We start from the raw sequence: 13866 nt of genomic DNA, 5'->3' as shown, positions 1-13866 counted from the left end.
TACACTAATCGCTTAAACATGCACTCCCTTAGTTGTCATGGCAACTGTTTTATTGTCATTTTATTGAAAAAAAGTGGCCTTGAGCTGTATATTAGCTTGCTACATAACTGTAACGAAATGCTTTTCTCTGGACCTTTTTTTAAGCATCAGTAATATTTGTGTGAGAACATCTCTGTGGCAGCAGAGGCAGCTTGACTTTTTCTCGCCTTATTCACTTGTCATCATCATTTACTACTCATCCTCTTGCACTCTTTCGTCTTGCTCATTTTTCTGTTATTGTTCTAACTGATGCTAATTAACCTTCCCCTCGACTTACCCTTCATTTTTGTCATCTTGTACCGTCTGCCTCCTCGCCTCCTCCACTTATTCTCTCGTCGCTTCGCTTCATTTTCCTCTCCTGAATGTGTGCTCTCTCGCTTCCTGACACGTCTTCCTGTCTTGTTTTTCTTTCTCAACCTTATTTCTATCCCTGCATCTCACCTCGTATCCTCATCATTACGATCCTACACTTTCTCTCTTTGACACTTCATCAGTTCCTGCCCATCTCCTCTTTTCCTAACCCTCCGTCCCAAGTCCTTTTCTTTCGCTTCTCATTCCTCCCCTTTTCAGCCTCACCAGCAGCTTCTTCAGCTCAACCAGCTTGCCATGCTGTTGACTTGCTCTTTCCACTCTGCATCCTAATACTCTCCTCTCACCGTTATCTCCCCCTTATCGCCTCCGTCTTAACGTTCAGTATGCACAAGGCAGCCAACTGGGGCTTTTGTCACAGGCTCTGTACATTATTGAAAGCGAGCAGATCACTAATTCATGTCAGCTGAGCCTTGTGGGGTTTGAGTGGAGGTGGGTGGGAGCTTGTTGCTTCTTGAAGGCCTTTCATGTGACGTGAACCATGCCTTAGCCATCACATCCCACACCTCTGCTGCGTCCTCCCTCGTCTCCTCTGCTGTCTCTCGGTCCTCTCATTTCAACTCGGTCCGGCCTTATTATGGCCTCTTACTCTTTCTTCTTTTTCTCCCTTGTTTCCACAGCTCCACGATGTACCCCCTCTGTCTCTGTCCAACCTCTAACCACTGTAAAGATATTTCCACTCACTCCCGCTACACCCGCTTTCCATCTCTCCTCACTCCCTCCCTCATTCATTGATGTCTGATCTAATTGCTTTTGCTCTGACCCTGGGCACAGTGTAACAAGCTCCCAGAGGATACGCTCCGCCTCGGCCTTCGTCGCTGCACTTTCTTGTTTTTTTTCCCCTATTTCCTCACCAACTCTTGCCAGTGCGTTCATTCATTAGCAGCTATAATGTCGTAGCCCAAAGACACACGGCATGATATTTTGATCCCGCTGGCTTAACTGAATGTAATCTAAGGCCGGCCAGAGCACAAGGATGGATCACGACTGACAAATAGCAACAAGTCCTTTTTCTGTTTTCAAGAGTGGAGTTTTTCTTATCCACATCTTAGAGTCGGCCACGGAGAGAGAAAAGGACAATGAGAAAGGTAGAAAAGTACAACCTGATAACCTGGAGAAGCTCGCAGGGCCACAGAGTTTAATAGAAAATGTGAAATATGAAGATGCAGCCCAGTGCCAGTGCACATTTTTACAGCTTCGACTCCACTCACAAACAGGGAATTTTTAAAAATATGACACACATTTTAACTTTTCTCTCACTGGCACCTTTTCCTCCTTGATCCCGAAGTGTGACATGTCACACGTTAAGTGAGATCCACGAATTGTGTCACCTTAAATGAAACACGCTAGCAAATCATGCTTTGTTTTGAGAGGACACTCCCCCGTATTGAATTCCCGGTTCCCTGCGTCCTATTTTCGCGCCTGTTTGCCAGACAGTGAGTTGTGTGTCTTAAAAAAACCATGAAAGAGAAGAAGCTCAGATTCTCTCAGCAAGTCCTCACGCATCATGCTCGGCCTATGGTGAGATAAGCCAGCGGATGGTGGGTGAATATGAGCAACGCATTTCACAGTACCCTCAGTTTTCTGTCATATCGTGCGAGCACAGTTCTTCGTGACTCCAGAACTTAATGTTGTTCCCCGATTCACGGCTCAACATCACAACTTTTTTTCCCAGCTCTTCTTTCACGTTAATGCAAGGGCCGTACAGTGTGTGTGTGTGTGCTTGTCTCATACATATTCATGATTGAACACCAGCATAAAGATCAAAACATTTTCTCCTGAAGGTTAATAGGTCAAATGCGTTGATCAAAATCTAGTTGTTGCACACCCTCCTCTCATTAGAGGCATTTAAAGAGAATCATTTGATACAGATACTCTGATCTTCCCCTTAGCCCTCCCTAGTGTAAACTCTCTCTCACACACACACACACGTACATACACACACACACACTCTCTGTAGGTCCTGTGGGCTCAGGCACTGGGCTGAATGCAGATATCCCTCTTTGAAGTGAGCAAGCTTATTATATATATGTGTGTGTGTGTATGCCCGCACTCGCATGCACAAATACACACACATATACTCCCGCTGTGTCAGTGCATGCTTCTTTAATCAGATCAGGTGATTAATTATTAATGTGTGTGTTAAAAGAAGCAGAGGCAGGATATGTGAACAGTTATGACCCTGCAGCTGTACTGTTTAACCTTTACTCTGGAATAATCCCGTGCGTGTGTGTTTGTGTGCGTAGCGGAGGGAGTTTAAGAGAAAGAAAAGCGGCTGAATGTGCACACACGGGGCACAATTTCCTTCAAGCTAGAGCGAAACGCAATATACAGAACACCGATGTCTCAGGTGGCACTTTAAACATTTGCTCTGTGTCTGTGTCTCTCTGTAGGTGCGTGGAAATCATCGCCAAGGAGGGGAGAAGTCTGAAAGAGCTCTATCTCGTGTCTTGTAAAATCACAGACCACGGTAGGATACTTTGAATCACTATCCCTATGTTGCAGTCAACCTCCAACATTATTATCATAACCATTATTACCCGCAGTCACCACCATGATTCAGGACTCATTTGATTTTTACGACTCAGCCCTTCTGAGACTTGCAAACAGTAAAAATATTATTGAAAAGTTTCACACAGAATAAAGTAATGTTCGCCGGATCTCCTCGGTGCAGTTCATAGACGCTCATGTTGTAGTTAGAAGTTTAAGTAGAAAATTCTCTAAGTCACAGCTCAATATTCTGCGCTGGGTTTTTACAGAATATAGTCTTTTATCTACTACAGTTGGAGCACTTCAGTATTCAGCATGAATTATTTGTTTCCTTGTGTGGCCAGTGTTTGTCTGTTTAATTATTGCGGTGCCGTTTCATGCATGTGTGTCTGTTTGTTCATGTGTGTACCCTAAGACTTGCGCAAATGACAGCCTGTAGCCAACTTCTGCGTCTGTGTGGCTACTTTTATTTTTTCCAGGAGGCAGTCAATAGAGCACAATCTGAATTTCTGTTTGTCACTATCGTATTTCCAATCATCTTTGCGAATCAAAATACAGACAATCCGCATTGTGCTCAGAATGACGATCGAACTGGGATGAAGCGTGTTTACTTGAGTTTGATTGTTAAGGTAAGTTTAATTTGATTTTTGATTTTTTTTAAGTCCCATAAACTTTCAATAGCTAGGGTTTGTGTCTGTTTTCTCTTTTTTTATATATTAAGTCAGCTCACCATTGTCAGAGTGAATCTTTTCAAAATTGCCTATTCAAAATTGCACAAAGGGAGCAATAAGATATCAAACTAACTGGTCTCCTGCTTGTTTGTCCCAATGAGTTTTCTTGTCTTCTTTGGACTTAAGAAAGTAAATAGCCTGTGTTTTGATTGTTCTGCTTTTTACCTGTTGTCTGTTAAGAAAGATTAAATTGCTTCATTTTTTTTTTTTTTTTTTACTCGCCGTTGTCTGAATGATTGGTCTATTGAAGTTTGCACAAAGGAACTACTGAGATAAGAGACAAACAAGGCTTGTGCTTGTTAGTCCCATTGTGTTTTCTCGAGGGTTTAGAGAGCTTAGGCGGGTCAGGTGCTGTTTTTGTGTGGGCCATTGAGACGTTGTATGAGATATTGGGATATTGGTTGACGTCAAACAATGTTGCCTGCCTAAAAGACTATTTTCTTGTCTTAGAAAATGGTGATTTCTGAGTGTCACCAACACCCAGAATGAGTCTTTGTATGATCAGAGTTTGATCCATTCGGTCATAGAAAGTTTGCAAAGTCTAGAAGAACCTGTCATCCTGTTTATGAGCGTCAGGAGCCAACGAGAAGTCAGCTGGCTTGGACGGAGGAAGTCTCTCGCGTCGTGTGTGCTCTCTGCTGGCTTGGCTGGAGACTCAAGTGGAACCCTGAAAATTGGTTTTGGCGGATGCGGTCAGTACGCAACTGTCAAAGAAGTGAACAGAGTGACATCTTGGAACGCAGCATCCAGTTTCAGACTTATCAGCAAACCACATCAATACATTTGTCCAAATGGTGTATCAGACAGTCAGAAACTTGCAGCTCCAGCCGCTGCCTCTGATCTCACTAATATAAACGTATACATTCATCTTGTTCCCCTCTGTACGCTACCACTTTTTGCCCATCCTGTGGTGCTTGTCCTAAATAGTGACAACAGATGGGGAAAAAATGGGGAAAAAGCACTAATTGTCAGCTTTCCCCAACAAAACTGCACTCATGTCACGTGTGTCGCCACAGAGTGTAGACTTAAATGATTACTCTCTAACACGTGCTGCAGTTTGCTGCTGACTTCCTGTGAGTTACAGTGACAATAATCACCCTGACCTCTCTGAACCTAAACCTTAACTGTGTGTGTGAAAGGTTTCGTGGGCGTGCGCCGACTGGTGCTTGATTGATGACTCCAAGATCACAATAGTACATTAAACCATGAACACACAACCAACCCCCCCGAATATCCCCCTCGAACTCTGTGTTTTTCTAATCATTTTGACCAAGATGAATTGGTGATATCTGATCTTCTTCCTTCACTAATGACCCCTCCGGCCCCCTTTAGCTGGTGATGGGATCACTGTGTGTGTGTGTGTGTATGTGTGTGTCCTTCTAGGATTGAGATGCCTGTTGTTGGAGCTCTGTGCTCTAACAAAATGATTGGTGGTTTTCCTGCTTCAGTCTCTGATAAATTAAATAACAGAAATGAGATTTTACATCAGCCAAGCTGGCCCCCGTTTTTTCCGCCCATCTCCTGTGCTAATTATTTTTATTAATGGCCTCTGTGAGTGCATTTGAGATGTCCACAAGCCTCTTACGTTTGAGTGTTCTGTTTTTTCCTCCCAGCTTTCGCTTCCTGTGCCGATTTTATAGGAGCTTTGAGGACAGACATAAAGACAGGTTTAGATGACAGAAAGAGAGAGCTAGGCAACATGTAATTTTACTCCCAGTGCAGATGGCTTTGGAGATTATTTTGCGAGGAAGAAGAAACAAACGGAAAAAAACGAGGGTAGAGCTTTTTTGGCGTAATGATCTTACTGAAAGCCCTATTAGCGCCGTGACTTCTCTCCCATTCATCAAAGAACATGAAAACTAATTAGCTTAAATAACATTTTGGTTGCATTCAAGGCAGTATAAAGACTTGCTAAAAACACCTGGATATCTTCTGGAATCCAGCTGTTAAATTCACATATTTCATGAGATTTACACCTGTAGCTAATGATTGATGATGAAAATCGGTCACGCTACTGGAATATTTTGATAAACCTCTAAACCGCATTCCATTCAGACTTCCTCTGTCTGTCTGCCTCTGTTTTCTTTGTGCTACTTAATCTTTTTATGTACACGTGTTTTCTTACTTTTCAAGCATTTTTCTCCGTGGCATTTTTCAAAGCCATTAACACCCACCACACACACAAGTTCACGCGCATCAACACTGTAATATGTGTCTATAAATCAAACTAAAGAGGCAGAAAATGTAGGCACAGAAGGTACCGTACTTTCCTGGTATAAAAAGAAAAATAAGTATAATAAAAGACATTAAACTACAGCATTAGTTTGCTTTAAGGCATTCTTAATTTATTTAATTAAGAAACCATTTAATTCAATTAACACTTTGTATTCCTTAACTATGTTGGTAATTTAACTTCTCTCTACAAAAGTGAGTTCAGGGGTTTCTGGAAACCGTGCATGAAATAAAGCCTCACTAATCCAACACCAGGAGTGTGGAGTCAAGTAGTTCTTGGAGTCGAAAATGCAGGAACCCATATGGAATACATTTAGTATTACCCTGGGACCCAAAAATATGTAGATAATACAACTCATCTTTTCATATGGGGACCCTCCAGCTGCAGTCCATTGAGCAATTTCAAGTCCTGACCCTTTGTGTAAGAACCCCTAATCTTCAGAGTGCCCACTTATCACTGCCACTTCCAGGCTTCCTGGGCCTCAAAGACACTTTCCAACACACGCCATAATTATATATTTAAATGTCATGTTACAGTCGTTAAAGCGATGCAAGTCTGGGTCTAGAAGCAGATTGAGTGAGTTTATTTTATAAAAAATCAAAACTCTGTGACTATGACAGACTCGTCAGATTTTTTAAAAAACAAAATAAGTAAAGATAAACAGGCCACTCCAAAACTCATGAGTTAGAGAGGTCAGTTGAAAATAGTTTGAGAGAATATTAAGGAAGTTTTGATGGAGTAAATAAAATTTAAAAACTCTTCCAGTGCCTGAGAAAATAGCATGCAGTGTCTCACCGTAAATGGGAGTAGGTAGCATTTATATAGTGCTTTGTCCACATTTGTTCAGTGTTTAATTTGCCCATTGGCTCAGTGGTCTGTGCCTACACTGGGGATCTAATCACCAGCCCTGTGATCAGTGGACGACCCACTCCATGTCCCAAGCCACAACAGCTCATGCAGGGGGATCAGATTGTGCAGGAGGTTGCAGGTCAAAGAAGGGAATTATGTGAATGTATAGACCAGATGTGTCAAGTTCTCCCTTTTTGTCTCTGGATAAAGCCGGCGGCCTCTAAGGGGCGAGGTAAGCCTGGGTAGATGGACACAGTCAAAGTGTTGACACAAAACGTGAGGCAGTTGTTTTAAAGTCACAGTAGACGACACTTGTCCCTTTTTTTTTTTTTACTTTTTGCACGTGGTATAATAAAATAAAAAGGGGCGACCACCGAAATTCTTTATTCCCATAGGCGTACTGACTGCGTGGTCTCAGTTTGCCCACCTCCCCAGCAGAAATAAAAGTACCACTATAACATTGGTTTGAAAGCTGATCCTGATGAGAAACCCTACTCAGCTTCGCTCCCACTGCTAATCAGATCTCTACGCCACCGCTGTCATCCTCCTTGACTGACCCGGGGCCCATACTGTATCTTCAGTACACCTGTATAGACAGTGATACCTCCTCGTCTCCTCTCGCTCTGGCACTCATTGTCTGAGTGCATCCTTTGTTCCTACGTGTGTGTGATTTGCATTCACATACATCCAATTTGTGTGGCTGCACTGTGACTGTGTCCATCTCTCTGCACTTATCTTGTCCCATGTAGCCTACCTTCTTTATCCGGAGACAAAAAGAGAGACCTTGGCACCTCCGTTCTTTACATATGGTAATTCTCCTCTTTCACCCGCACGCCTCCTCACGATCCCTTACCTTGTCAGTCACGGCCTCCTGTGTACATCTGTGTGAATACAAGATCGAGAGAGACACCTGAGGGAGACTGTATGAGTGAGAGGGAGAGAAAAAAAGAGCAGCTTTGGTGTACTTTTAGAGGACTTCAAGCGGAGCTGCTATAGAGTGACGAAGTGGGAGGGATTATTTCAGGCTTCAAGACTGATGGAAGTCTTATTCATTTTTTGCATAGCAAATGTTGAAGGACTGGCATTTTGAGTGCTTTCAAGTAATACGGACATGAAATTCTCCTGGCTGTCTCACGAGTGCAGAATATTAGCAGTTTCAAACGACAAACAAACCAAATTCTGTCGAGTGTGCTGCTAATAGCAAGTGAAATTCTTTGTAGAAACCTCCTAATACACTCAGCTTCAGTTTAAATAAGTTTATTTTCACGTTCTTTATCGTGGCCATGTGACTGTACAGCATTCGGAAAATGCTACAGGCCAGTTTTGTGCTTTGAACTGGCATCTTTTCCATAGCAATGACATGGAACTGATGGGATATGACTGAGGCTGCCATCCTCTTTGTTAGGAAATGACCAAAATGCATCCCCCTTGTTAACCTGAACCACTCTTGACTCTTACTCACAAACATAACACATTCTCCAGAGGAAAAGCCTTACAAGCACCCCAGCCACCTCCTGACTCTGACTTTCTCGCTCTATATACTACTTCACTGGATCAGCCCTTCAAAAAGGGATGCTAGAGGCGTAACTAGAGCGTCCAACTTTGAAGCCTAGGACTAATGACCAGGCTGCTGTATTTGATGTATCGGGAGTGAGAACAGGCTGTGATACATAGAAGTTTCTAGTTACAAGTTCTGCATACAATTGAAGTTGGTAGAAAGAAAGAGCCATCCGCCATACCAGATGACCTGAAGGAACAGATTTGACATGACATCATACTATAGCATAGTTAAATCATCAAGGTAACCCTTTTATCTCAGGGGTATTTGGATATAATTAATGGGAACATGAGGATTAAAATGGGAAAAATATTTTCTGATCAAGCGTCTCCACAACTATTTTCCGCCTAATAAGAAATGTTGACAATGACAGCCCATCTTCCAGACTGTTGTGATTGTGTTGTGTTGTTGTATAAGAAGGACTGAGCTTCTCAGATTGTGCATTTCATTGTTATGTCCATCTGTATTTACCCATGTGTCAGCTTGTGAGATTATTGTTGTCATTCAATTTTTGGTGTCTTATTCTCTTATTTGATCACCCTCTTCATAGCTCTCACATAGTTAACATGCATCCACGCTTTTTCTCCCTTTTCCCTTTTTTTTTTTCCCCCCAACACCGAACCCCTTCCTGCTCTCTTTTCCCATCTCATCCGTCTTTCCATTCATCTTTCAGCGCGCACTTTCATCCGCGGCGCTTTACTCTAAATGTACTGAACGTTGATAGATGGGGCTTCCCTGCCCCTCCCCTTGAGCACAACCTCAAGAATGAAGAAAGTATTGCTGTATGTGTGTATATGTGTGGCTGTGTGCTTGTTTACATGCCTTTGTGAGGCACGTTTTGTGCGCTTCAACAAAGTTCCCGTGTCACTGGGGAAATTTTGGTACACACTCACTCCCCAGAGTATCATAGTGCTGTTTACAAGGTGAGGTTACTTAGCATAAAAGCAGCTGAAACATTGCGGTAACTATCTTACCGCTAGTAAAAATGACATGTGATCCTGATGCTCCTGTATACAGTATGATGAGGCCATTAGGGATACACTCAAAGTGCAAGATTTACTGTCTAGCTTTTAACCTTAAGCCAGTCTTCAGTTTTTATTATTCTGCACTATTTGTTGGATTGATGTACAAGTCAAACCCTTCAGCATAATATCTGTTCTTGTGAGCCCCATGGCATGGAGCCATTCTTGAAATGTCAACCAATATTTGAAACACTGCAGTAAATTCAGGAGAATTAAATGAGATGATCAGTTATTGCATTTGCAAGAGTCCTGATAAAACCTCACAGACATATTAACTATGTAAATGGCCGTAGCGTCGTTGTGTCGGCTGTTCTCGTGCATCAGCTTCTATCTCTTTCTGTCTTTTCCTTTTTCACGTCTCTATTTCTCTCCGCACTCCAGTCGTGCGTGCTTTCCTTCCATCTTGTTTGTTTGCTAAGCAGTTATTCACCACCTACAGTCTAAGTGCTGTGAAACATAATGTGATGTAAACTTAGATAGTGTAATAGCTTGTTTGCTCCTCTCTGTCTGGCATTCAGTAGGTAAATAATGTAACTCTTAAAGGAGTCGATTAAAATGCGCAGAGCGGTACGGCAGATTTATGTGGGCTGCAAAGGGGAGAGAGTCAGTCGACAATCTTTGTCTGTCTGCATTACCACTGTGAGTGTGGTTGTGTGTGTGTTCATGTGTGAGTGTCGACTTCGAAAATGGTAATGGTTTCTTAATTTGCAGTTTAGTATCTGCAGGTCTATTAGTCACTTTTTTCCCAGTAATTTGGTGTTCGTGAAAGACTGGCAGAGACACTTTTAGTTTTACTTAGGCTTATTAGGTTTGCTGCTGCTGTTGCCATGTTGGGACTCAGTTTAAGGAAAGTAAAAAATACATCTATAAGCAGTAGGCGATTAGTCAAAATGGTGGAACAAATGAACATTTAAGATGCATTCTTGATTAAAGCTCTGTTTTCGCAGACTGCCATCTCTCGCCTGGTCTCTCGTCTGCGTGTGTTTTTTCTGTCTGACTCGAATCATAACGCTTGATGCAATGCTCAGATTTCATTGGCTGAGTAGCAGCGTCTAAGTGATTTACAACTCATGCAATTGGTCAGTTCGAATTCTTGAATTCTGTTTTCATCTGTCACACCGTCACAATTTTGTGATTATTCATTGATTGTAAAATCATAGAATCTAGAGTGAATCAATAATGTTGTTAAATCCTCAGTATCAACAAAATACAGGGTTTAATCTTCGAGTTCTTTGGTCTTTGAGAGTTAAATATTTGTTATTCACCTGGCGACCTACATGTTGAAAAGTGTAACCATCACAACACAACTTGACAGGAGAACTGCCCAGGCGCGATCCTCCTGAGATCAGTTCCATTAAGCGTAAAACAATGGAACCGGAGGAAATGGAGCCCACAGGCCAACTCCCATGACCCTTCTCCGTATCGCGCCAAGACCCTAAAAACTATTGGAGCAGCGTTGCACAGAAATAGCACCTACTCGGAAAATTCATAAGCCGTGTATTTTCTCCCTGAAGCGGTAGTAGAGATGGTATGGAGAGAGTAACATATGTTTCAGAGTGCTACTGGACATGGTAAGGGCAAATACTCATAAAGTGGGTTATTATCTCTGCAAATCAATGAGAGTGCCTGAGCTGCGGGAAAACAACCAGCATTACAACGCGCTCAGAGCTGGACTCCAGGATGCTTAAGCATGGGGGGTAATATTTGCTCTGTGTTATCAAGGGCTGCAACTGACAATTAATTTAATCCACAATTAATGCATTGTTCCTGGATTAATCAATTATTCCCTGTTGTCTATCAATTGAGAAGACATTTCCAAGTGATGTCAAGAGATAAGGTACGCATGATAATATCCACACATCATCAGTGTCAGCCAACAAGAGTAGGCATGCAGCAAATCTTCACTTTTGCAAAAATGAAACAGAGGAAAGCATCAGATGACTGATTGGCAACATTTTATGTTTTATTTATAATTGTTTCAGCCAGGAAATAAGTTAACATCCAAACTTCTGTGGTTTCATTGGTAACACTTTACAATAACAGAATAGAAAATGCAATAAGCAAAAACCATAAAAGTGAGTGAAGAATGTCTCTATCAGAAATGAAAAAGCCTTTGGCCTTCAGCCACGGAAACTGCAAGCAGCCTTTCCATAGAGAATAAGAAGAATGACCATTTTCCCACCATTTGCAAGTTTGGAAAGTTCATTAGATGACTTACAGGGAAATTGAGAGGGTGATGGGGAAGAAGGGAGGAGGAGCAGCTCGAGAGGCTGGACTTGAGCCTCCCCCGAGGGAAGGCATTTAACTGGATGACCGCTGCTCAAGTGCATAAGTACACTTCCATAGGGTTCCAATCTACAGATTCTTCATAGTGTGTAGCTGAGTATATAAATCGAGATTTCCATTTCCTTACATCAGCCTGTGGTGGGGTGGTATTTGCAGATTGGGGAGCAGTGCAAAGAGGCTGAAATTGAATTAGTTTCCATATATTGTCCTCTCCTCCTCTTTCTCCAGCTAAGCCCTGTGGTCTATCCACTGTTTGCCTTATGGGGGAGAAAAGTGAGGGGGGCTTAAGCTGTGAAGGCTGGGGCTTACGCTGTCTACCATCTTACTGGTCACACACAAACACACTCACACACTAACTCTCTCTCTCTCACTCACCCACACACACACACACACACACAGAAACACACTGAAACACACACTCTTGCTTCAGGGATTACAGCCAGGCGAGTTCCGTTTGCATTAACACACACGGACGCAAACGCAATCACACAGGCAGTACACACATATTATAGATGCACTTTTGAGCTCATGCTAATATCTTCCTTCACTCACACTATCAAATTTCAGCACACACACACTTTGCCGTAACTTTTGGAAAAAGAAATCTTAAGCCTCTGCTATTTTAGGCTTAGGTCTATGGAGAAGCAGGATTGAAATGACTTGGGTGAATGTGTTTATATATAGATTTATATGTAAATGCGTGTCTCTGTCGACGCAGATGTATGTTTCCCTGTGTACAAAGGTGTGTGTGTGTGTGTGTGTGTGTGTGTCAGTGTGTGTGTATACATGGTGCCAGAGGATGTAATCACGTATCTATGAACCGCTGGATGATGATAATGTTTCTGTTCGAGATAGAGGTAGCTTTAGTAACAAGAGGCCCCATGTGTGTTTTATGAAGCTTTGATATAAATGGTCCATTTGTTCTATCTCTCCACTCTCCATCTCCTCCTCTCTCCCCCCCCCCCTGGCCATCATCTCAGCCCTGTAGTTCCCAATAACAGCGGCCTTTAAATGTGCCCGTGGGACTCAATAACACCAAGCTGTGTAAGTTGTAGAAGACGTCCCAGTTATTGCTGGCTATAAGGTTTTTGTTTATAGAAGCGAAACACTGCATTTTCTTATTTTTCTTATTAGTTCTAGTGTGTGTGTGTGTGTGTGTGTGTGTGTGTGTGTCTAGGTACAGTATGACAAGTATTTCTCAGGAGGCAGCATCACATCTACTGTGCCATTGTCTCAGAGTAGCACTGATTCAGCCCGTGGACAGGTGTAAAATGCTCTGTATTGCTATAATGACTTGAAGGCTTTCTCTTTCTCTTCTCCATCTCCTTTTATTGTCTTCTGCATTGTCGCCCTCCTTCCTCCCTCTCCCTCACTGCCTTGCTCTCTTACCCGGTCCCCCTCTCTCCTCATCTTCCTCCTCCTCATCTCTCCCAGGTGTGAATGGAGCTGTCCTGTGGGTTACGTGGGTGTTGATGTGTGTAGGTGACCAAAAGTGGGAGTGTTTAATAGTAAAAGCACCCTGCTGTGAGTTCTACAGTTAGTTCTGGCTCATTCTCAGCGACGGCCCTTAAGGGGGGATGCTGTACATGAGAGGTCTTTATTTCTTTCCCCATCCTTTTGGTCTTATATTTCTACTGCTGCTTCTACTTTAATTAGTTTTTTTCTTTTGTCTTCTTACCATTTTTGATTGGTTCGATATTTAAGTGACTTTTCAGCATTTTTGCAGAATTACACACACTGACAAAACCGCTGCAGAACGATTGTCTGAAAAGATGTTGCAGTAATGTGAAGGTCTGCAGATAATTATTCGAATAAAGATAATTTCATACCCCACTGAAGGGCTTTCTGATGATAACTTTAAAATAAAATTGTTAAAGTGTCTGTTTGTGTTTAAGAACTTTTTCTGGTTTGAAACAGAACAACCAACAGAAGAACAGTGAATACAGGTGACTAAGTATCTGTAAAAGAAATCAAAGCAGCTGTTATGATGTTGGAAAGACCTGAATGGTAGTTTAGATTCTCAGATATTACTGCTAGAAATGCGAGCAACATATGTGATGAATGCCATCTTCACGTCTGATAAGAGTTATGATGATTACGCTCTTTCGATTTGTAAATACCATTCATGTCATTATCTAACTTGTAATCACAATCAGCCTTTGGTATTTCTCTGATATCCCAGGTTTATCGTTCTTGGTGGTTAGTAATACAAAAGAGCCTGCAAAGCATGAAAATACTTACAGTATGTTTAAACTCAGTCAAACTCCACCAAATAAAAATTCAGTGTTG

At 42.2% G+C, this 13866-nt stretch overlaps 1 protein-coding gene across 1 annotated transcript in view; it reads left to right on the top strand.

The window, feature by feature from the left end:
- fbxl17 (F-box and leucine-rich repeat protein 17) overlaps window positions 1–13866 on the top strand; it is a 222909-nt gene that overhangs the window by 149523 nt on the left and 59520 nt on the right. Inside the window, exon 9 of the mRNA XM_084359856.1 lies at window positions 2802–2878. Coding sequence (XP_084215982.1) covers window positions 2802–2878 — 77 coding nt within the window. The remainder of the gene's footprint in view (window positions 1–2801; window positions 2879–13866) is intronic.

This window comes from Pagrus pagrus (genome assembly GCF_965226575.1).
Source record: "Pagrus pagrus genome assembly, chromosome: 8".
In the NCBI taxonomy this organism is placed as follows: Eukaryota; Metazoa; Chordata; class Actinopteri; order Spariformes; family Sparidae; genus Pagrus; species Pagrus pagrus.
Note: the sequence above shows the minus strand (reverse complement) of the source record. Positions and strands in the feature narration are given on the sequence as shown.